General features: G+C 38.9%; 1 protein-coding gene across 1 annotated transcript; it reads right to left on the bottom strand.

The window, feature by feature from the left end:
• Positions 1 to 447: 447 nt before the first annotated feature.
• Positions 448 to 24770, bottom strand: FZD6 (frizzled class receptor 6). The gene is made up of 6 exons (XM_010192660.1): positions 24384 to 24770; positions 8136 to 8332; positions 4992 to 6009; positions 2771 to 2919; positions 1094 to 1522; positions 448 to 604 (listed from the first exon to the last, which is right to left on the bottom strand). Exons 1-6 carry the CDS (start codon positions 24561 to 24563, stop codon positions 448 to 450), a joined length of 2130 nt encoding a protein of 709 aa, XP_010190962.1. The 5' UTR covers positions 24564 to 24770.
• Positions 24771 to 24898: the final 128 nt, after the last annotated feature.

Raw genomic sequence — 24898 nt, 5'->3', positions numbered from 1 at the left:
ATAAATTTGTGTATCCCTTAAGTGACACTACTGTTTAAGACACAGTAAAAAAGTGGAAAAAAAAAATAACAAATTTTGAAAAGTATAAAAGACGTAGATATAACTTTTATGCCTTGAAAAGTAACAGTGCTTTCTAAGCATTATTTTAATGCAGTTAATTACAAAGTGTTTTTATGTTAGGAATAAATTTGTTTCTCTCATAGTGTTCTTAAATCACCGCTAGTCAATCCAGTGATGTCCTACAGAAATTCAGTTCCCATTATTCCTGGATAGGATTAAATACAGTACATTATTGCTAGCTGTCCCCTCAACAAAGCTTACTTTTTTTAAGTGCAAAGCAAGATATGCATGTTTTTTAATAAGACACAGAATATCAGTTATTTCCAGTGTAACACAGAATCCGTATCACTTTCATACATTGAAGTGTTCATGTAAGGTTTCAATCTTTCAAGGGTTTGAACTGTTTCCTGAATCCAACTCTCTTCTGATGTCTGAAGCCGAGTAGACAAGTAGTGATACAGAAGCTGACTGTGAGACATCAGGTATTTGGGAACAGCCACTTTGTAATGAAGGAGATTCAATAAAATCATTTTTAGGAGTTATTCTGTAAGTAATGAAAATAAAACACAGCAATTCAATCTTAAGCACAATGCATTAGACTGGAAAAAAAATGTTTTTAGCAACAAAATTTAATATATTTTAGGCTATACTCTTTTCAAGAGAACGCAATACTGTTCTGTATACTTTTTTAAGTCTAAGGTCACCATTCTTGGTTGTTCTTCAGACTTGGCACCTCTCAAAATTATTGCATTGCAGCCACAGATTTCTTGAGGGTCACTGTTCAGGAATACAAAAATACCCTAACAATCTGAAGCTCCAGCACTCAACAGAAGAATCCAGCAAAAATGTAAAACAGCCCATATGTTAAAGACACATGGCCATATGAAGTAGTTTCTAAGAATGACAGTACTCTTGACAGTTACTGAGGGTTAATTGTACACTGCAAATATTCTGATACTTCAGAGAAGAGAAACAGAAAATATACAAAAATAGTGGTAATATAGAAAGAAAAGACTGAGTTAAGGAACCGTACCTTCCTTCACCTACTCTCTTCATACTCTCAGCCAAGCTGCTCATATCACACATGCTATCTGCTTTGTTTCTTTTTTCCACCTGATCCACGGTCAGTTTAGAACCAGATAACATTTGGTCTCCACTGTTTTCACCTTCCTCGGCTCTCCAGGCTGACGTTCTGTCTGGCTCTATCTCTTTCTCAGATGTCTCTGGAGAGTTTTTAATTTCTGCAACAGTCTCTTGGCTCAGGTAATCGTGACTAGTGATGGCTACTGCAGAAGTTCCATGATTTGCTGTGACACCCGTACTTGTCCCCATTGACTTCGAAATTACTTTCAACCTGTGTGAAGTTGACTTGTAGTGCTTCTTCTTATGCTTAACTTTAGAATTGTGCCTCAAGAAAAATTCACATGATTCCTGCAGCACTCTTCGACTCTCACTGATTGGACTGGAAGAAAATACAAGCATGTAACTGAATGAGGAGGATAACCTTAGATACAATGTCATACAGCTTCATACACAAAAACTTGAAACAATAGTGACCAATGATGCAATCTGAGTTCAATATTAATGAACACAAGGAAAAAAATATAGGTGAAAAAAAACAAGACAAAAATCTGATCATAATGGCTCCAAAGTATCTTCACAATGTCTGTGAACAGTTAAATAAAGCAGATTTCTACACTTCTTACTTCTGCAAGGAGGTCCAATTCAGTAGATTAATCATCTAAGAGAAGAAAGCAGGATTAGCTCATAAACAGCTGTATTACCAAATTAACATTATGTAAAGTAAAATTCTTAAAGCTAAAAGGAGTTAACATCTGAAACACAAGAAAAATTATACAGGAAATGGAAAAAGAGGGGAGAGGGAAAGAAAGCTATAAGCTCACCATCAAGGAATGTAAATGTAAAATAAAAGGAGGTTAAGGACTGCTGCCTTGGGAAATCCAAAGAAATAAAAATACCTAAAAATAGAGTACAATTTAGGAGTAACACAGGTAATTTAAAAAGAAATAATTAAGGAATAAAAGGGAATGGAAAAAAATGACAAGCACAAGAAATGGAGATTACATTTATAATATGTTTAAATCCACAGATCTAAATTTACTAAAATTAAGTCATAAAACTGAAGTATTCTGTTTCAGAAGAAAAATAAGAAAGAGTAGATTAATACAATAGAAGTGATACTAAGGAGGATTCAATGAAAGTTAATTTTAAAATAAGAGAAGCCTGGCAGAGGAGAAAAGCAGAGGACGTTGTTATTGCATGACAGTAAACACAGCTAAGTACTGTGCCAAGTGAAATAGTCAGAACATGGGAAAGGATCTACATCAATGGCCGAAGTTATCTTCCCGAACTTGACTGGAAACCAGAGATGTATTGGCCAACGCTATACACAATGGTATGTCTTCTGCTCTATGAAAGAGAGCAAATCAGCAGAGGAAAATACTTTTTGACTTCTGAGAATGTTGTCAAAAGGTTATTGCATTATGTAAAATAATGTCTTAATAAAAGTCTTCCACAGACTCCAATAGGATTTTGCTGATGCCCGTATGCAGCATTTAAACTCTGAAAAAGCAAGGATCTAATGACAACATTTTGATTACCTGAGCTATATTTAAAGAAACATGTCTGAAATCCAACTTATTTTAAAGTATGCACTTTAAGAAACAGTAATAAAAAAAATTGTTCTTACTCTCTTTTGCGGTTTCTGTTGAAGAAATTGGCCCATTCAGAACAGGTCTTTTTACTTCCCACCCAGAAGACTGGAGATATGCCAACAATTAAAGTCAGCAAGTATTTCATCAGAAACAAAAATATTTCTGGTCTTGCTAGTGCTTTTGCCTAGAAAATAAAAAAAGTTTCATAAATTTAAATAATTTAAATATATTTGTTGATTTACTTTTAAAAAATGAGAAAACAAATTATGTAAAGGAGAGACTCTCTCCTTACGGCTGTTCTTTGTTGAGGCTTGTACTGCAGGCAGATGTTAGACGTGTACAGTCAAGTCAGACCTGCTCAACGTCTACAGCCAAATACAGACACCAGATTAGTCAGAAGGAAATATTTTTCTTTTAAATTGAAAGGAAAGATGGTCTGGGGGGTAGTAGTACAAGTAACCATGTTCTTCAGAGTAGTTTGTATGTATAAGATTTATCCCTTCAACTTAAAAGAAACAGTAAGTGGATGAGTTGGGGGTTAGTCAGATTAGACATCTTCAAGGAGCCGCAGGGAACAACATAGTAGTTTTTTGTTTATTGCAAAATTAATCCGCCTACTTGCAGAACAGGATCATAGGAGCCGAGACATTTAACTCGGTAACAGATCTTCTGCTCCCATGCTGCAAATTTAATTTACTGGCTTATCTGCCAGTCCCATCTATGAAAGTCACTATTTTTGTTAGCCAGGTAACATCAGCAACTTAAACTGAAGTTTGTTTTTATTTGGTTTTGATCTGGCCAATGCAATAAAAGCCTACAAGGTCACTCAGCTGAGCCAAGGCTGAGCACACGACTTTAAGCTACACCAGTTAGCAAATGCTGTTTATTACAGGGACAGATCCCATTAAATACATCGTTGTGCACCATTTCCTGTTGTTATTTACTCCTTCCAAATGGTTAACTTAAGGCTGACAATACACACTTTTTCTGCCTTATTATGTCAAGCTGCTATATTTAAGCACTACAAAACAAGTTTGTTTTTTAAAAAGCATAAAAGCCTTGTTTTCAGCCTTGTATATTTTGAAACATTTAGGCTGATACAGAGCTCAGCAAAACTCAGTGAAAATAAAGTGCACTTGTTAAGAATAGTAATGTAAACAAAAGTAACCAGCCTGTGAGCTGCGCTACACTCAGCTTACACCGACTTCAACACAGAGAACAAAAAGAATGTTTAAATAACATAGAAGGATCAAGCCTTATTGTTCCATAATGTCTGTGTTTATATTCCTCTTTCTGACGATAGTTTATTGCAGTAAAAGCATAGATGGCAAGCACAAAGCAATGAAAGATGACACAAGACACCTGCTTTTCTCTTAGTGATGGTGTCTTCTTTTGTATTTATTCTTAAATGGAAAGAAACAAACCACAAATTACTTGCAATTGCAGAAGTTTCAATGTACTTTCAAGATATTTAATCCACAGAAAGTAGTGATTATGTGTAGACTTAATTTAAAAGCATTTCCAAGGATGTTGGGTTTTTAAGAGTCAAATGTTAAATATGAACACCTCAAAAATTTAAAGTGCTGTTGGGTTCTTCTTTTTAAAAAAGGGGGGTTTTTGTTTGTCAGTTTTGTTTGTCTTTTTTTTTTTTTTTAAGATTTCTTCACATCACTGAAAATGAGCCTGCAAATGACAGGTATCGTGGAAAAAAATATACTAGGAATTTGTTACGTAATTACAAGTGCTTTACAATTCTATACTTTGAAGAAAAAAAAGACAAAAGTGATTTTAAAAGTATGGTTATAAACAACGTTATAAATCCAATTTAGACTCAATTTTCAACAATCACTACTTCAGCTTCAACTGAAACTGATGCAAATACACCTTAGGTACTTTGATACTGAGCTAGGCATCCAAATACCAAGCAACTACTTTCAGGACTAGATACTGTGATTAATGATTCACCCCTCAACATAATTTGTAACAGGAGTTCAAATATTGTAAAGACTATATATTCCCTTTAGAGCTGTGAGTTGGAATTTAATTACTGAGCGCTAGCAATCTGACTAGAGAAAAATTTCAAAGCAAAATTATGATACAACCGATTTTGACTTAAAAAGCAACTAATCATTGCATTGCTTGAATTGATTACTTAATATGAAAATAACTTACTAACTGCATGGCAGATAAGGTGATGCATAAGGGTTTTTGTTAATTAACTTTCCAGTATTATTTGTAAAGGAAACTGCTACTTGCCTGGTAAGGACAAGGAATGTGGTACTGGTCACAGTGATCGAACACCCAAGTTGTTTCCCAGATTTTCCGGTTCACCAGTTCATAGACATAACATCCCAGAAGTGCTACAAGTGGCACCAAGTATAACCCACTGAAAACTCCAATTCGGATCATGAATTTCTTTAGCTTCTCCTGGTTTCTGCCATCATGCTGTATGACTTGCCGGACATGGTTTAAAGAAATAATACCAGCTAAAAGAAGAGAAAGACCGAAAAACACACAAAGGCACAACGGCAGAAGCACAAAGTACAGAGAGGCATCCAGATCATAGAGACCCACAAAACAAACTCCACTGATATTGTCCCCTTCTACTTTGTTCATTGCAAGGAGCATAATGGTCAGAAACCCAGGTATTCCCCATGCAACTGCGTGGAACCACATGGTCTTCTGTGCAATGGCTTCACAGCTCCACTTCCTTCCCGCTGCAAGGAACCAAGTGATTGTAAGGATCACCCACCATATAGTCCCTGCCATAGTGAAAAAATACAAAATCATGAAAAGGACAGTACAGGCTTTGCTTTGGGAGCCAAGAACAACCGTTTCGCCAATTTCTAACTTATCGTCTGCCTTGTTACAGGCAGTTCTGTTCCCAAGTAAAAATCCGATAAAGTACATTAGAGAGACTATGCTGTAACAGACAGAGTAATATATGATTGGCCTCTCAGGGTACCTAAACCTTTTAACATCAATCAGAAAAGTCAAGAATGTGAAAAGCGTAGCACAAAGACAAAAGATGGAAACTATCCCAATGAAGCTCTTTGCAACATCCAACTCATAATTTTTGAAGTACATATTGGGACATGGGGGCGCACACTGATCGATTCCTAGGAACTTGTAGCCTTGTCCATTGGTAGTATGCAGGTGTCGTGGACACCAGAATCCATAATCCCTTCGGGTCTGGCCTGGGGTCTTCTGAATTCCATGTACGTTTGTGGTTACAGCAGCAGTGGCAGGAACAGCGTCATCACAGCTGACGAGTCTACACAAATAAACAGAAGAGGAAATACCTTAGCACTCTTCATTCTCAACTGTAATTATTTCTTAGAAATATGAAAAAAATCTGATTCTAAGCACTCTTAACTTTCACTGAAAATGCAAAATGTGCATTTTGTGAAAAAAAATCAGGTGGCATTTAAAAAAAACAGACTGCAAATATTTTCAGTTTAGAAGATTATTCAAACAGAGCTATTTACCTGTTGTTTTATTGCTTATGAAACATTACTCATATTGCAATTCTTCTTTTAGAGTCTGAAATTCTACTAAACTTTTACATATGTACATAAAAATATTTAAATCTGGGTAACAATAGGCTGTTGGAGAGAGCAAATGATCTTGTCAAAATGCAAGCTTCAATCAAGGAACAAAGAAAGAAGGCAGACAGTATCTAGAATTAACGGAAGATTACTATATGATTATTATAATAATTGTGTTATACTGATTGTGGGCAACTATAAAACTAACCGAAAAAGACAAAAGCCGAAAAGCTAAGCTTTGTAAAAAATTAACACCATTGTAGCAATTTTTTCTAGCTTCATAATGTTCACTTTAAAATTGCTCAAGATTCGATTGCTCAAGGGTTTAGTAAGATGCAATATGTGACCTTTTAATATGGTTAATATAGTATTAGCAGTGTTGGACATACCTTCAAACTAGATTATGCAAGTACAGCTCAAACAGGTAAGCATTTACTTAAAATGGGATTTACATTAATATGCATTCTGAGTTTAAGCATACATTTAAAAACAACAAGTTTTGCATTCTAGCTTTTAAAGTAAGTTTCTGCTAGCTCAAAACACTGTCATATGCTATTATGAGAGTCCTGCAATGTCAGTTTGCAAGCTCAGCTTGAGCTAAAACAACCCTTCGGTTCTTTGTTTCTCTGCTTTATCAAGCTGTCCAAATAAATCAAGGCTGATCATTAGGAAAACTGATTCTGTAGCAGATTCTTTCGTTAACCATGGGCTGGACCAGTATGTACAGGAACACTGCCAACTTTATTCACTCATGTTTTAATAGGCATTATTTACGTCTACAAGAACAGAAGAGTGTGAACCTCTGGATTACAGTTACTGCTCATCCTCACATCCTGCATTACGTGGACTTCTCTGTATTGGCTATAGGGCAGACATCACTTCACATATGAACAGAGCAGGTTCATTTTCAGTAAACACCAGCAGTAACAGAATAAATTAAAGCTGCAGTGTTCCTGCAAAAAATATGATTTTATTTAAAATAACATTTGGAAGATATATCAAATAACTGGGTTTACTTGTAATTTTTCAAAGCGATTACTGAAGACATTTGCTGTGCTGAGTGGCACTACTGCTACATAGAAGCTCACACTAAATGGGAAAAGTTGATGCCTTCTCATTTTTTAACACCCCAACTCTCATTTTTTCCTGCAGAACTAAGGGAAATGGCATCAATGCCATCTGTCACGTTCACTCTGATACAAATTTCTACCAGGAATCAAGGCACAGGACTGCTGTCCCACCTCTCTCTTAGCCCTCTCATGGATTAGCCACTGCATGAGGGTCATCAGTGAAATAGTCTATTGAGTTTATTTGCTGCTCCTTTCTTGTACTTCTTGTCCTGACAGGTGGTAAAAAAAACCAAAACCAACCCTGATCTTAATGCATAAATATCTGTAGGTGAAGGTCAGAATCTCAAGAAGATTACACTAGAGTGTTTTCAGTGGTTTCCATTTAATATATAAAGACTAATCTTTTACCCAAACATAGTATGAACTCTTCTTTCTCTGGAACAGACATCTGACCTAGGTATGATAACACTTCATGGGGGGGTTTAATATTTTAAAATTTAAGAAACTTGTAGTAAAAACCAACTGTGCAAAGGCATATGAATACTTAAAGAACTGCTGCAGAACTTTACTGCTAAAAAGCCACAGAGGAAATGCAGGTGATAATCTGAATACCAAAGAAGTTTTAATAAAAATAACAGTCCTACGCATAAGCACTGTAAGGTCATCCATGATGAGGAAGCTACTGCAAGGTGATACTTAACATTCTGCCTCAGATTTTCAACTCACACTAGGTAAAATTTGGAAATACCACCCCTACCACCTGTCAACATGCAAGACCCCACCTGCTGCATTCCAGCTCTTCAGGCCACACAATTCCAAAAGTGTCAATCAGCTGCTTACAGTCAGAATACACCTTCTCACAGAGGCTTCGGCAAGGGTGGACCACATGGATTTGCTCCAGGCAGACAGGGACAAACGCTTTGCACAGAAATGTGTGAACGTCTGGCGAGCAGTGAAGATTCATAAGAGTAAGAAAAGGCTGTGGAAAAGAAAAGGCTTTGGTTAGGAATTTTAAAAAGATCATTCAGCTAATTTTCATCACTATGGCTCTCATATCTCTGTAGGTTTGAAAAGATATTAGAGGACACTGTTTGTTCAGCAGTTGCTAAAGAGCAAAACCAGGTACCTTGCACATTGAGACAGACTCCTGGGCTCTGCTGGCACTTCCAACGCAGCCCTGCCCAATCTGTTGCTATTCAAACTTGACTTTTTCTATCTGGCAACATGAGAAATCTGAAAGTTGTAATGGAAGTCCAAGATTTTTAAAAAATAGTGTAAACATTAAGTTCCTACATTCATCAGTCAACTTCTAAATAAGCGCCCTGAGATTTTTAAAGGTGTGCCTGTCCCTGTAGTTTCTGCTAAATTACATTTTCAGCCTTACGTGGTAGGTTGCACTCATCCTCTTCTCTCAGGCTAGACAGGTTTGGGTATTTTTGATTAATGAGATCTAAATATTGTTATTCCTCTTTTTTTAAACATTGCATTTCAAAAACATCACAACACACCTAAGAATTTATCTACCTGTATTACTGAGCACCAGGCAGTGCATAACTGATGACTGTTCTTACCAGAGAATTCACAGAATGAAATTTAATGCAACTTTCCTCCCTGCTGCCCAATTAATGCAATCCATTATTTACAGATAAACCTTTAAGGAAAAAAACCCAAACAATCAACCCAAACACCCTTCCTTCTTTACATTTATCAACTTTATTACTAGGAAAAATTATTTTAGCTGAAATGCTACTGTGGGTAAAGGAAGAAATAAAACCAAAAAAGCCACCCACGCATTGGTGACCCGTTGGTGACTCTGGACACATGGAGCCTGGGTCACAGGTCCGCCAGGGCCATGAGCTGCTGGGCATGGACAGCTCTTGTTACATAGGCTTTTTGGTGAAACGACTCCCGTAATTTAATTTGTATTTTTTATTTATTTATTGCATTTTTTAATTTAATTGTATTTAATTATTTGCCATTGACAGCTGTGTATCTCAAATATTCAACTAACAGCTGGTTCAGGATTAACTTCTGAGCCCAGAATAATATCTTTGTTTTTGCCAGCTTTTAAATATCCCAAATATATATATACACACACACTCCCCAAGTCTTACTGCTGAGCATGCAGTTTAAAAGGAAAGACACTGATAAATAAACTTTGCTCTTGTTTGTAGAGTATCTACAAACCTTCAAGGGACCTCAATAATAAGCACAGGAATGTGCTGGGAGGTGGGGAAAGGAAAAGATAAGGCAGAGTAATAACAGAAAAACGCTTTAAGAAAAACAAAAAAAATGTTGGCACCATCCTTCCAAGCGCTTGGGCTGCATCTGCAGATGCCATTACAGCAGGCGCAGGGAAGCCTGATCCCCTCCTGGATGCTCTGGAGCTGCCTCTGCAGGAGCCCAAGGCTGGAGGAGTTCACGACAAGGGGAGAAGCAGAGCTCTGGTATAACGTGCTCCCATTCCACGAGTTGGACTATTTCCTAAATGGTATGCAGCTTCGGATGAAAAAAATAGTCAGGAGTTAACCCTAGATGAATTAAACTTCCTTTGCAGAATTATGATGGCTGTTCTCTTGTCAAATAAATTTTATTTGCTTCAATGTTTAATTTATGTGAGCGTTGCTCCTCCTGGCACTTAGGATAAAATACAGATAATGGCCTGGGTAGCATATACACTTCCTACAGAAATTGAGTTTAATTTCAAAAGTAAGTCTTGTAGAAATTGACTGTCATGAATCCTTCCTTTTTATCACCCACAGTTCATTTCAGTTGATAAAAAAATAAAATTAGTTTTCTACAGCAAGTTTTGTGGTGCCAGTCAGAGACTTTTGCAAGTAAGACTTTAAAAAATCCCCAATATTCATCTTTATCTATGAAACCAACTTTATCTAAAGAGATATTTTACTAGTTTTGAGTAGCAACTAACAATTTTAAAACAGTATTTTCCAACATAGCTAATAAGGCTACATACCATAAGTTTCCTTCCTTCATACAGAAAATGAGTATAAAGAAAGTGATGTCTGGTGAAGTAAGTTAGGAAATAAAACCAACCTCTACCATTCTAACAAAGTTTCTGTTATATGAAAATACTTAAAAGCTAAAATATCACAAGAATCACTAAGCAATAATACTATGTATGTCCAGATAATGACAAGCAAAAAGTAAATGTTGGCAAGAGTTTTACTACTGCATGTTGTCATTGGCTAAATACTGTTGTTTAAAGAATGTATTTTATTTAAATGCAAAACTACCTTAACAGATGAAAACAAAACCACAAAATTTTAGGAAGAAAGCTATGCTTAGCCTGTAACATAACCAGAATAGAAATCCAAGGACCTGGCTGCCAAGAGTAATTGTTCCTACAATATTTCCCTCAGCTTGCTAAAAATATTTACCTTCTGACACCTGAAAGTATGAACACAAGGCAAGAGCAGGAAGTTGGATGTTCTGACAGCAGAAGCAGACCTCCTGAGCCAGCCCAAACACGCATTGAGCTGGGCAGCCCCTTCTCACCACAGCTGCTAGCCATGGAGGTATAATAAGAAAAGCTGCCGACCCTCCCAGGTCCCCATAGTCAATGGTCTAGGAAACCAGCCGCACGTTGTAGCACCACCACCACCGTGTTGAAATGACACCAACAGACCTCCTTTCTTCCTAGAACACATCTAATCCCCTTTTCAACCATTATACTTTTGTAAAATCCTACAACAGTACATTATCTTCCATCATTTAATCAGGCACTGCCAAGGAAATGCTGCATTTTGTTTGTTTACTGTAACTCCTGGTTTTGCAACTTAGTTTGTGTTTTGATGGTTAACAGATTACTCTCTACTTTTTCCGTGCCATTTTGCCACCTTGCTATCTTTTACATATTATCTTTATACATTAGCATAATAGTGTTTTATGTTTTGATTTCTACTCCTTTCATAATATACTTTGCCTTCTATTTGCCTTGACTACATCTGACCTCACATTTCCGCACAACTATCCACAGTGACAACAAAGACTCTTTCTGAGTGACAGTAACCAATATAATACCATCCACAGCTACTTCTATGAGTAGTGGGGGTTATTTTTCCCTATATTCATTATTCTGTATTTACCATGCCTAGATCTCACCTACATTTTATTGTCCAATAGCATCTATCACAAGACCTTTCTGCAATTCTTTAGTAACTTTTTTTTTTCATAGCAAATTCACTATGCATCCCTCTTCCAGGTCATTTATGAGGTAGTGGTGTATCAGAGGTTTCAGTACAGATGACAAGGAGGAACCATGCCACTCATTTATTTGCTGTAGGACCAAACTACCAGCTAATGATTTCATACCATGCTTTACAACAAAACATGTATTTATTCCTACATTTCTTCTTGTTCTTTACACAGGCATTGGAAAAGAAAGTTCCCCTTGTATTACCAGCACAGTTTCTTTAAGAAAACATAGGTTATGACCATGTCAAAGCCTTTTTCAAACTTGAAGTATAATATGCAGTCTGAATCACCCCTTTCAACAAAAGTTATTGAGTCCATAAAAAAAAAACTCCAGTAGATTTTACAGGCAATGACTTTCCTCAACCAAAACAAAAGTCTATAAAAATGTAAAACTTTGTCTGAAGCACACACAAATGAGATCTGCAAAATACAGACTTATTTTCAGAAACTCCCTACTGTTACCATTTAAGAACAGCAAAAAAGGTTGTGAATTGCATCTGAGTTCTGCTAACAATTATGTATCTTTAAATGTGGGCTATACTTCCAGCTAGCCATTTTGGAGATGTTTCATTATAGAAAATAATAGGCCTACATTTCCTGACAGACCATAAAAGCAAAATCTCACCAAAACAAAAGTGTTTGTTCCTCTTGCTGGATAGCATGTAGGCGAAACGTGGAAAACCGAGATCACGAGCTCACCGAGTATGGATTGGTTGCCTCAAGGCAGTGTTATCTGGATCATGGGTGTCCTAACCACCAGCCATTTTTGACCCAAGCGGTCAGCTGGGTAACCTGCACATGTTGCTGTCTTCGGCATCCAAGTCCAAGATGAAACCTGCAGATTCACAAGCCGGTGACCCTAGGATTGAGTACCATGGTCCTCTCCTCTTTGGGAAGGTCAGGATGCGCAGGCACAGCCACATGAAAAGGAACTTGGCGTATCCAGCATTAGCAACCACTGCCCTGTCACATTGAAGGACAGATTAAAACCTCCAGATTTGGTCAAACACTCAAAGTAAGCAGAGCATCACTACCCAGCAAGAGAAATATCCTCTGCACTGAGCAAAACACCAACCCCTTACTTCGTAAATCCTAGATTCTTGTCAATGTTATGTTTTATTCAGAGACAAAAAGCCAGGCTATCTCAGAAATACAGTTATGGTATGGTCCTACAAACATCACCACAACTGAGACAAGTGAAAAAAGACATGGTGCAGAGTACAGGATACATGGCTAGGTGCAAATGCTCTTAAAACATGCTTTGCCAACAAGTAAACTACAACCTAGAACTGTTGGTGAATCTCCTGCTCAGCCTACGTCTCTGTTTTGTGCTTTGCAGGCTTGCAAGTCCAAGACAGAACAGAAAACCTCATTACTCCACGCAGACATTGCGGATGCTGCGTCTTACTTCATATCAGTTTTATCCTAGAGAAAAGTATTACCACAGATAATAAGACCTCTTAAAAGGTGGAGATGCATGATAACTACTCACATACGTCAAGACAAGTGAAAATGTTCTCCTGTATTCTGCTGGTTAATGTCACAGAAATATTTAAATAATACATAAAACCAGTGGATCAAATATCAATGTCTTCGTTACAATCAGCTATGGTAAACCTTGACTGTAAGACAGAGGAAATATCTTGAATTGCTGAGACATACAGATGGTAAGAGCCTTTGTTCAGCCCTTGGAGCCAGTTATTAAGGACAGTAACAACCTACTCTCCCAACCACTAAGGTCAAGCTACCGTACCAGCTCTAGCTACTAAAATATTTAGCTTGGTTAACCTAGTTAACATTAGTTATCATGCATCCCAACCCTTGAGACACCTGATTATTTCATGGTTTGATACAAATCTTATGACCTAAAGCAGTAACATTACAGCCTTGTCACTTACATAACGGTATATTTCAATAGGCAAACACGAGCTTAAATCTCAATTTCTAAAGTCATACTGTTCTGTGTGCCCCCGATTCCTATCTATATTAAAGATACACATTGTTATTCATGAAACTGCTCACTTGCTTTACAGGAAATAACACCTCACCTTAATGATTAATAATGACTAATAATTTACAGCACCAGACAAACACAAATACTGTCCAATAAGTGCCATTACAGAATTAAAGCACAACCTCAAAAACCTAAACACAATATATTTCACATATACACTTCCATATGTGATCTGTAGGAAATACGGCCACTGTGAACAAGAACAGGGATTAATTACTCTTTATACTCACAGAGCTACACTAACAATTAATCTTTGCGGTATCTTTAGCCACTTCTCTAAGGATAAGCTGTTTCAATTAAAAACAGTGAAACAAGTATGGCACCGTTGCCTTAATCCTACACTACTGTTTCAATAGAGTTGTTCCCAACTGGATGTGAATGGGACTAACATCATACCCAGGGAGATTAATGTCTTCGCACAATTCCCAGATGGGCTGGCAAGGGCGGTAATTTGCTGGTGGCCACAGTGAATCAGCTGCCAAGAAACTCTGACTCCTAATTCATGCACAATTAATTAAGTCACAATAAATAAATGTCCTAACATGTGAAACTAAACGAAGGATTAAATTTTAAAGTTTGATTAGGTTCAAAGCAATGTTGAGAAATGACTAGGTTCTTCCACTTGGATGCTGTATTGATGGATTTAGATCAAAGGCAAGTTAAAGGCACTTTTAAGTTGGTATGTAAGGATTTAGAAACTACTTTGCAGGAGGCTCAGGCAGTTTAAGTGTCAGTGTCTTGTTGCTACATGTCTGCTAAAAGCTGCTACTTCAACAGCAGTGCTGCAAAACAGAAATATGGGTGCAGCCTACGAACATTAGTGCAATGTTAACCATCCTTTAAACTACCAGTGAAGATGGTATTGGTATTGCTATTGATTTAGAGGGGCCAAACACTCCATGTCACTAGCTGAGCTGCAGGTAACAACCAACTATTGCTGCCAGCAGCATCAGTCATAATCAGCATTTTATAAACTCAGTCAAAAATTATATTGATACCACCTCCAAGAGAAAAGTTTTTCAGGACTAAAATATTTTATTCTTGTCAGTGAATTTTCGATATGAACATATATAAAATTTAATACACATTATTAGTGCACGCTAATTTGACAGAGGTAAAACAATGCCATCAAAAGCACAAGATCTTGATTTATTAAAATATGCTTTATACAGCTTTCAAAACAGAATTAAAGCAAACAACAGTTTTAATTTACAAGCTTCTCAAATATTTTTAAACGTAATCAGTCTAGCATTTACAAGATAAGAATGAAATCTTTAGTCAGAGTAGAAATCGGGTTACTCCCATATATGAAAAGACACAAATAGTTTGTTTCCTACTCAAGGACAATCTGGAGTTCAAAAAGCTGAGGGGGGAAAGAAAAATAAAGAAAGAAAAACGTAGTACACAAGCAAGCTGACCAAACAGTGCTGCTCTGCAGTGGAAGATGTTTGCAAATATATGAGCTTTCTTCTTTGTCCTTCAGGTGAATAGCAAAGGCAATGCATGCACTTGGACTTGCAAAGGCAACAAGTTATTTTAGGGCCCTAACAAAGCATGGGGACAGCTTAGCTGGAGTTGATAAACTGAACTGTTCCCATCAGCCTGCTCCTCCCATAGCCACCTCACAGGCATGGGAGCTGCCCACCGGCCAGCACCTGAAGCAGCATCATTTCAAAGGCAAAGTCAGACGGCAGCACATCTCTGAAATGCTGTGCTGCAAACTCCAGTGGCTGAGGGACTGACCAGCCGGTGGTCAGACACCTCTGCAGGGCAGATCTCAGGGCCCAGACCTTCACCTCCCACCTCAAGCTAACCCAGCCAGGCACCAGATCAGGCTGTGCAACTGCTCCATCAGTTGAATTACTCCCCATCCAAACGTTCACTATATTTGCAACAAAATCACAAGTATTATTTGCAAACTCTCCACCAACATTCGCTCCCACATCTATATACATAATATACTTTAATACATATTCAGCTGTGAACCTTCATATTAGCTGTTCAAAGTTGATGTGGCTACAGAGAATTCCCATGAGGGTAAGGACAAGGTTTATGGGGGAAGGTATTCAGAGGTCAGGAGGGCAGCAAGACCCTCACTTACTTTAACAGAAGCAAAACAAAATCCAAACAAACATGACATGTCTACCATGACAACAGGGCCCAAAACTTGCCATTGACAGTATATACACAAACATACACAGAAAGATAAAGCAGACTATTCTGCTTTTTACTTCTACAGGCACTGGACAGTTTTGCATTAACGAGCAACTACAGAATTTCCTTCTGTAGTAAAACAACTTAGTTTCATGTTTTCCCTTTAAGTATTTAAGTACAAAACAAAAACACATATATCCCTCTATTTCTTAGCTAAAATAAAAGTTAGCAACAATATACACAGGAACATTACATCTCACTCAGAAGCTATGCTGAAGCACACTAAAGTACAAGTATTCTAGGACTTTCCAAAATAGCTTATTAGCAAAATTTACTGCATTTTGTGGTTCTAACCTAAATTACAGCTTGATTTAAATTATAGATATTCCAGTCTCTGCAATTTACAGTCCAAAACAAACATGAGAGAGTTTTCTCATACATTACAGAACTGAACTATTTATATAAAGCTTTCAATTATATATCGTTTTATCTCCAGGTATACTATACAGAGCATAAAATACAGACAAGTGTAAGTTAACTGAAGGTAAGTATACTGCAGACCCTTAAACATCTGAAGTCCAGACAGAGTTTCTTTACATCTAGACTGTGGTAGCAGAACCACCTCAAAATAATCTTAAATTCTTCACAGAATCCAGGAAGCAGAGATGACCTCACAGCCAGAAGAAAATAACAGAATCATAGGAAGTATTGAGTCCAACCCCCCAGCAGTAAATAGGGACATTGTTGCAAGATCACTGGAACACCAGAGCATTCACCATGAGAGTTACTGGGATGGCAAGAAAGCCAGCTCTGTGGATGCAAAGGCATCCAAACCACCTCTGCACAGGGCAGCACTGGCCCAGCCAGGTGACATTTCTACGTGGCTGCTGATCCTGCTCCCAGTCCACCCAAGAGCACAGTTATATGGCACGACACCCTCAGCTCCAAGCTGACCCATCAGAACTGAGGAACCTCTGCAAGGAGCCACGCTGTTGCCTGCATCAAGCTTTCCACTCTGAGCAGAGCTGGGCTACCCATGCATTTAGTTAGGTGGGGGCAGAGATACTGTATATAAATTGGAAAATCACCTGACTTATGAAGTTAATTCCCATACTAACGGAGAATAATAAACTGCCACTCTCAGACTCCGAAAACCAACAAAATGAAAAGTAACCACACCTGTTCATTTCTTGACCATACCTCATAAAAATGAGACATAGCCTGTCTCACAGCCAAACAAACAGCCTCAAGGTCTGACCAACTCAAAATACTAAAACCAGAAGAAGTAAGGACTGCAGGTGGCAAGGTAGGTAAATGTAGCTTCATCTGACTTGTGTATGCCTGCTGTTGTCTCTTACATCACAACAAAGTAAATAGATTAGTGAAAATTTACAGAAATTTCTAATTTTAATTTTCATGCAGTACTGTATCAAATGCTTTCCTGAAATTCAAACAGGCTGGCTTAGCCCTTCGGAAATCTGCACAAGCCCCTTCTGTCATGCACACGAGTTGACAAGGAGGACGCAATCTTCTGAATGAATTCTCAGTAGCACAAGAGTATGGACCAACACCAGTCAGACACAGCACTAGACCAAATGACCTGAGAGTCTGAGTCACAAACCAGAGACAGTTCAAAAGAACAATGGAAAACTGGATTAGCAGCCTCTGTTTGTTTGTCTTTGGGAAGCTGTCATCATGCAGCCAACTTTCTATATACTCAGCATCCACCATCTGCTGTAAATTTTGATCCAGAGTAATTTTCTCTAAAATCGCTGCTTCTGGGAAGACCAGTATACACACATAGGTTCCACTTAAATTTCACTTCTACAGCTACCATCTTTGGTATACCTTGAAAATACAAAAATATTATTATTATTCAGAGTAGATCATTATTGTAATAGGAAAAGCAGTACTTAAGATTTTTGAAGAGATATACATAAAATCTCTTTTTGAAAAATGTGATATTTAATTCCTAAGTATTTGTGGGAAATAGTTCTTATCTTTCACAGATATATATTTCCTTTGTGGCATTTTTGTTCAGTTATTTATTTTTATGAAGATAAAATGTCTAAAACAGTAATAACCTAAACACTGCAAATACTCACTGACCAGCCCACCAAGGACACGGAGAAGGACCAGAGCAGCTCTTGGCCCACACTGCTGCCCAACTGATAAAGTATTAGGAGGCTCTAGACACATGACAGGTGTGGTAATTTCTGCAGGAGACCTTCCATTTCCCTCCAGAACTGCCAAACTAATAGTTACAGCAGCAACTAGTGGGGTAGATGCATGAAGGCCTATAAGAAGTCAGTCCAGCCCTAGAGAGAGACTTCCACCTTTACCAATAGCTGCAGTTCACCCCCATCCACAGGCACCTGAGTGCTCACAATGAGGCTGGATGGACACAGTCCCTCTATGAAAAGCTGCTTTTAATTTTTGTATGCAGGCTAAATGTGTGGAGAGTTTGGCCACTGAGTGCTCTGTGAACAGCAGCGTGGCAGTTCAGCACTTCTTCAGCACCGAGACTGAAGAAATCTGGTTGTGCAGGCCCTCTGGGGAATACAGCATGGGCCAAACTGGAAAGGATGTGGTTATTCTCTGAGATAACTCAATTTAACAGAAGTTTAAGCACAGAAAGGATGTATGATTTTTTTCTCCCAAGAAGCTCATCTGTCTCACTACATAGATGGAAAGGAACAGATATCTTTGGTAACAGGTTATATTTTCTATCCTGCAGAGACTTATTATCCAGGCCTGCCACCCATGTCCCTATGTCATAGCAAGTTTCTCTCTCCCCATTTGCAGTAGCTGCTTACACAGCTCTTACACTCCTCTGCACACCTCCCCTTCTTCTAATAGCTGAGAAAAAAGTAAGCAAGACTTCCCTCATTTCCACTATGTAGTTCAGTAAAAGAAGGCAGACATACGTGTCTTTTTGTCTGGCAAGCAAATTACTGCTGTGATGCAGTAATCGCAGCTGCACACCAGACACAGGAAAGGTCCAAAAAGGCAATGGGAGACAAAGCAACCATGTTTGTCCCAAAGGGTTAGTGAATGAACAGCAAACAGATAGTGAGAGAGAACCTCAACACACAGTAGGACTGGCCTAAATCTAGTCTAGAGTAAAACCTACCTGTCCAACATGAGGCTGAGAAGAAGTGTGCTAACAACTTCAACTCGTGATCCACTGCTGTAACTACCTGCTAGTGTAGACACAGTGTCTGAATACAGATAAAGATGAATCACGCTGTCAGCACCACCTAAATGAATCCCAGTTAACACAAGGTAAATACCTTCTTTGTCAAGCATGCACCACTTTGGACCCTCATCCATTCCAAGCAGCATCCTTTCAGAACAAGAAGCAAGTACTATGTCCAGCACCAAGACAAGAAATGCTGTTCAGACAAAGCAGCATTAGATTTTGCAGGTGACTGATACACTTTAATCCAGTCTAATAGGATTACACACATTGCCTGTCTGGTTTCAGACAATCTGCACAAACTAATCACACTTGATGAAGGGCCTCAGTACTACAGGTAACAAACACTTTCTTAGTGGCTGTAATTTAGCCTACCCACAGGAATCAGCAATGATGGCTTGTGAATGTGTTGCTGGAAGAATCACTGTAAGAACAAATGATGACTTACATTTCTGTGAAACATCTGAGAAAGAGTGCTAAAATGAAAACACATTTCCCAAATTTGAATGGCAGTGTACAGGATCACATAAGTGTGTATAATTCATGTTTTGAACTCTTAGCCAAAGCTTTTCTACAAGAAACATGGTGATGTTCAAAACAGAATCATTCACATCCAACTAGTCTATATCTCTAGAGACTGACACTGCATAGAAGCGTGCACACTGCTTTGTATTTCCATTGATTCATATAAAGAGTCTATAAAAAATATTTTGGCATTTGCCAACTTTCATTTAACAAGCAGCAATTTAGCTGTTTCACCTTTTGTGACTACCACTTTCTTCTGGTAAGCTAGAAAAGCTACTTTAGTTTGTCCTAAGTAACACACAATGTACAGCACGCTTCATTTACCACTTTTTACACAAGCCTTCCCTGCCCACTAGTGCCAGTGATATACAGTAAAGAAACAGCAAAAATATTACAAGCAAAATATGAATTGAAGAGCCCCTTGTGCTTGTTCCATTGGGTCAATATCCACACTTCTGTACCCTTTCTCCAACTTAGGCTTCGAAGCAGCATCAGGGAAAAAAGGTAATTCCAGGCAGATAGAGAATATTGACTGCTTTCCTAATTGAAGCTGAGCTACCAAAAATTCAAGATCAGAGAGATTTAAACTTAAAACTTGAAGTACTAATGGTTCACGTATTACACTAAGCACTGCTCATACAGAATAAGAGGGACAGGCAGGATGCCCATCTGCAAAGGTTTCAGTAAATTCACACTCATGCTATTTCACAGAACATCCCAGTAACAACCTTCTACGCAAAATGGCACATATTTCCCCAACACTCCCAACCTACAAAAGGTGGGCAGCTTCCTCCTCCCTGTGTGTATACACACACATACATACATAGACATACTGATTTAAGCTTGCCAGGTACACCAGGTTTCCAGTTTTGGGATGTATCTTTGTATTGAATTAATTGTAAATTTATATTTAGTGGAAGCAAATTAAGCGACTGCGTTAAACATTTTAACTCAGAACTTCAGTATCAAGCTTTTGAAGGTGCTCCTTAATCCACTTCAAACTGGTTTTGTCAGTTTAAACTGACCCTAGTTCTCATACAATTTCTCCCACTGCTGCAGCCAGTGGCAGTGAACTCTCCACAGACACGCACGCACACATGTGTTTTGGCACACGGTCATGAACTCAGAAGTGAATGGAAAACTCACTACTGAATCATTTTTCCAGTCTCTCTGAGATACTTTATTGTTCTCTGTGGGACATTTTCCAGTGTTTTGTATAGCCTGCTTTAAAAACTCACTGGCAAGCCTTTTGCCTTTGTAATTTTACAGACCAGTAGATCTTGCCCAGGTCAGGAAGTCTTAAGGGCTTGTCTATGGTGGATGTATTCCAGGATTGTGGCAGAAAAGATTAAAAGATATGAGCAAAAAAAGTTACGACACAGTAATATTCTCTGCCTTGCTGCAATAACGCCTTATGTTGACAACCTATTATTTCCAGGACAGTTAAAGTAGGAATTACCTTGGTATTAGAAGGCTTTGAGGATGACCACGAGGGGGAGATGCACCTATTTAAGAATAGCTGTAATGAACCAGCTGTGTCCATCCACTTTCCTCACCAGACAAACCGCAGAGAGCTAGTAGTAACATGAGCAGTGTTACGGTTAATCTGCTTTGAGATACAGATACTGTAAGCATTTGCAAATAATTAGACTCCACTGTCATGCAGTTGGTTAGCTAACGTAGACAAAACTTCACACTGCAGTATCATGTGGTTTTACTTTCCTAAAATCACTGTTGTGTAAACAAAACTAATCCAAATACAAAACAAAACTCAAGCAGCCTAAACTTAGTCTGGGAAGTTGAAAGCTCAGAATAAATTAAAAAAAAACAAAAACAAACAAATGGGGAAGATGGAGGGAGCAACTGGAAACAACAACTTTTCTATTGCAGAAAATAAGATCCCAAAGGGACTATCATCACTAGCCAGAACACCCATAACAGAGGCTGTAAGACTGAGTTAGTCTTTTTTTCCTGCTCTAATCAGTTCAGTGTTCTAAGCATCATTGTGAAGAGGTGATACATGAGGCAGAAATGAAAGACCACAGATCACCTCGAGATCCAGTTGATTTCCTGGAAGACAACCACCACCTAACACTCTCCTGGAGGATTACTATGAAGACATCATCCCAGAAATGCCCATTTAACACCTTTCCAGAAAGCAGAGAAACTCTACAGAAGCCTTTGTGCTCCAGCAGATGCAAAGCATAGCTATTCTGGCTATACAAGACCCTTCCCACCCCAAGAACATACTTGCAGAGCCTTGAGATACAGGGGATACAGGGGAGTTACCACAGTTTTGGAGAGTGAACTTCACCTTCAGGGAAGACTCAAAGCCTTGACAACTCTTTGTTCTTTCTGGGAGTAAACACTCCAGACAAGTAATAGGAAGGCACTTCCAGAGGGGACAGAAGCAGAAAAAAGGACTAACATCAAGGCCCCTCCTCCATAAAACACTTCAATTTCTTGAAGAAGTCTCTGCAGTATGCCCCGAGATTGCACGATTAAGCTCCTTGCTCGAAGTCAGCTAAGATAAAGCAAGGAAAATGTTACAAACCTCAATTTCAAACCCTAGTGCTTACATCCTAAAACTATGCCCAGTCTTGAGAACAGGCTGTGAGGAGGGGTAAGAGAGAGATGGAATTACAAAATAAAGCCTTTAAGCATTCCTATAGAAGATCAAAAGAGAAGTTTTAACCAACATCATATTAAAATTCTTTCTTTGGTATGAACAAAGTTTATACTACCAATTACAGAAAAATCCAAGCTCTTAAAACAACAGAAGTCTCCTTCACCTCTCAACCTACCACATCTTTATGGCTGCAAAATGGAATTAAACAATATTCCAGCAGTCAGCATCTCCTCCTCCTCTACTGAACACCAAATCCCCTGAAAAGCAGATCCCTTTGACAATACTGAGAAGGCTCCCTGTTGCAATCAACCATGGCCAAACTATACTGGTGCCATTACTGAAAAACACGTAGAATCACTTCAAAATATGAGTGACACTGGTACACGGTGGTCTCCCTTGGAGAAAATGCCCAGCAATGAACTGCCCTAAGCTTTACCATATTAACTCCAGTCTAACCCCTAGCAACAGATTCACCACAAGCTACACACAGAACAGGGGAAAACCTCCTTACGTCTGAGGTAAGGCAGCTGCCTGAAAAATTCAGTTCGACCAAGCAGTCAATGAGCACTGCTGAATCACAAGGAAAGGCAGGCAGATCAGCACACGTACACATTAGGTAGCTTAGAAATGGCTGCACAACAGTAGAGTGGTGAGGCGTACCAAATTAGAGGCCAGAAAGTGGCAATGACAGGACACTAGGAGGCAAATGAAACTAGGCAGTGAAACCAAATCCTAACAGATACTCTTGTTCCACGTAGCCACTCAGTTTTTATGAGGTAGCTATGAGAACAGGTAAGCCATGAACCCTTTCCAAAAGGAACTCTCTCCATGCAGAAGGCATGCACTAGGCACAAGCTACTGACAGCTCAGAAAAACACGGCAAAATAACAAAAATGGCTCTGTAGTCTCTCTGCTGTGACAGCAGCATGACTGGAAGGCACAAATACTGACAAAAGCTGGCTCAACAGTTGTAGTTAAGACACAGAGCAAGAGCCAGCATCATACCTGACGAGATAAAGGGCAGATGCTGTAGAAAGCATTCCTGACAAATGACTGGAGAAGGCACTGCACAGAGTTTACAACTGAAGCCTACGGCCTGCCTTCCAATTTAAAAGCCTGCAACTTAGCTGAGATCTGCAGCTGAATTCAGGAGCTTGCTTATAGGTGTCTTAACATTTGTTAAATGTGTGTCCCACACATTTACACTGGGATTGCAAACACGATGCAAGACCAAAGCCTGTGTCCTTCCAGGCTGGCAGCTTGAGGCCAAAGAAGGAATCCTGACTATCCCAAGCAACACTAAAAGAATGTTTTGGCAGTTGAACCATGCTCCTTCTCCAACCTCAGTAAAGAATATGCAAATAAGATTTAAGTACTAGTAGCCACCTCCAATACCACCTATAACTTATTTTGGTTTTAAACCAGAAACTTCTTAATTTTCAACTCCTGTTTCACTCTCTGCACAGCTCAATACAGTAAGCTTTTCAAGACCTGTGTTAATATGTTCCCCCTGCTCTTACCATTGAAAAGCCATTATTAAAACAGGTTTAAAACTAGTTTTACAAGCCTCTCACCCAGAGAGGCCCTCTCCTTTTATAGCTATTGCTATCGGCAAAGCCTTTCCACAGGGTGGCATATTCTCAAGGGAGCTATAACTTACAGTTGGTGCAGGTAAAAAAAGTGTTTGTTTTCAGGGTTGTTTTTTTTTTAAAATAAAAGAAAAAAAGGAAAGTTGCTCTTTCAGCCAGAAGTTTTGGCACCCAGTCAATCCAGTCAGAAGACAACAGAATGTAAAAGCCACAACAGAAAATACGGCTAAAAATAAGCTTAGGTACCCCTCCTTAGCTGATGTAAGCTAAGAGAGAAACAAAGAATAACTTCTAAACATTATTTTTGCATTATCTGAGTTAAGGCAGGCCAAGATATCATAAGCTATGTCCTCAGAGAACTTCAAGAGCTGCTCTATGTACCTGTGAGGTACCTGGGCTACATGTGATCACCTCTGCCAAGGAGCTCTGAATAGACACATAGATGTGCTACACCCATTCCTCTTCCACTCTAACACAGGATTCAAGGCAGACAGGGAAGGGAAGGTGTCTATAGCTCCCTTACACACTGCTTATACAAGCAAGCAGCTCTAGCACACTCTGAAAAGATTTAGACACATCTAGTCACTAGACATTATCTGCCTTGTCATTCAGTGCAACAGGTATCACAAGTCATATCTCAATGATGAAAACGGTTGTTTCACCATATTTATATTTACATACTACCATAGGAACGGGAGAACTCACCTCCATTTGGAGAGCAGCTGTGTCCTGATCATAGTGTCCCATGATGTTTGGGAAAGAAGTCATATTGTAAGGCATACCTGAACATCTGGAAATAGTAATTGGCTCACATGTGAATAAGCTGTGCCCTTGCACCAGAGTTAGAAGCAAACTGCAAGTCGCAGAGAACACAAGCACTCCCATTTTGCCAGGGTCTCCAACTTCAGCACATCACTCTGTTCAGTAGTTACACAGACCGGCTTTGCACAAGGATAAACACAGGCATCTTCCTCTGCCGGTTCCAGCAGGGCAAGGATACAGGTGTGCGGCAATCAGACTTCTCACTGCTGTTTTAAGGGTTTCCCCATTTTGGCTGACAGCAGTTTTACCAAATCCCTTCTTCCTCGAGCCTGTGCGCTGCGGAAACGGGGAAAGACAGCTCAGGGTCATTAACAGCCCGAACAATCCGACCCCGACCCCCCGTCCGAGGGCCGAGCTCGGCCTCCTCACGCCCTGCCGGAGACAGCACCACTCCCGCT

This window comes from Mesitornis unicolor, unplaced genomic scaffold (assembly GCF_000695765.1).
Source record: "Mesitornis unicolor isolate BGI_N332 unplaced genomic scaffold, ASM69576v1 scaffold50139, whole genome shotgun sequence".
NCBI classification, from domain to species: Eukaryota; Metazoa; Chordata; class Aves; order Mesitornithiformes; family Mesitornithidae; genus Mesitornis; species Mesitornis unicolor.
This window is presented reverse-complemented; position numbering and strand designations above follow the sequence as displayed.

What these genes read in the sequence shown, in the direction of transcription:
- FZD6 (XM_010192660.1), bottom strand. Translation starts at nt 24,563, where the DNA reads ATGGGAGTGCTTGTGTTCTCTGCGACTTGCAGTTTGCTTCTAACTCTG. An exon ending in AACAGAAACCGCAAAAGAGA is followed by an intron (nt 1,523 to 2,770) that starts GTAAGAACAATT and finishes ATTTTCTTCCAG; the next exon opens with TCCAATCAGTGAGAGTCGAA. An exon ending in AAGAGAGTAGGTGAAGGAAG is followed by an intron (nt 605 to 1,093) that starts GTACGGTTCCTT and finishes CATTACTTACAG; the next exon opens with AATAACTCCTAAAAATGATT.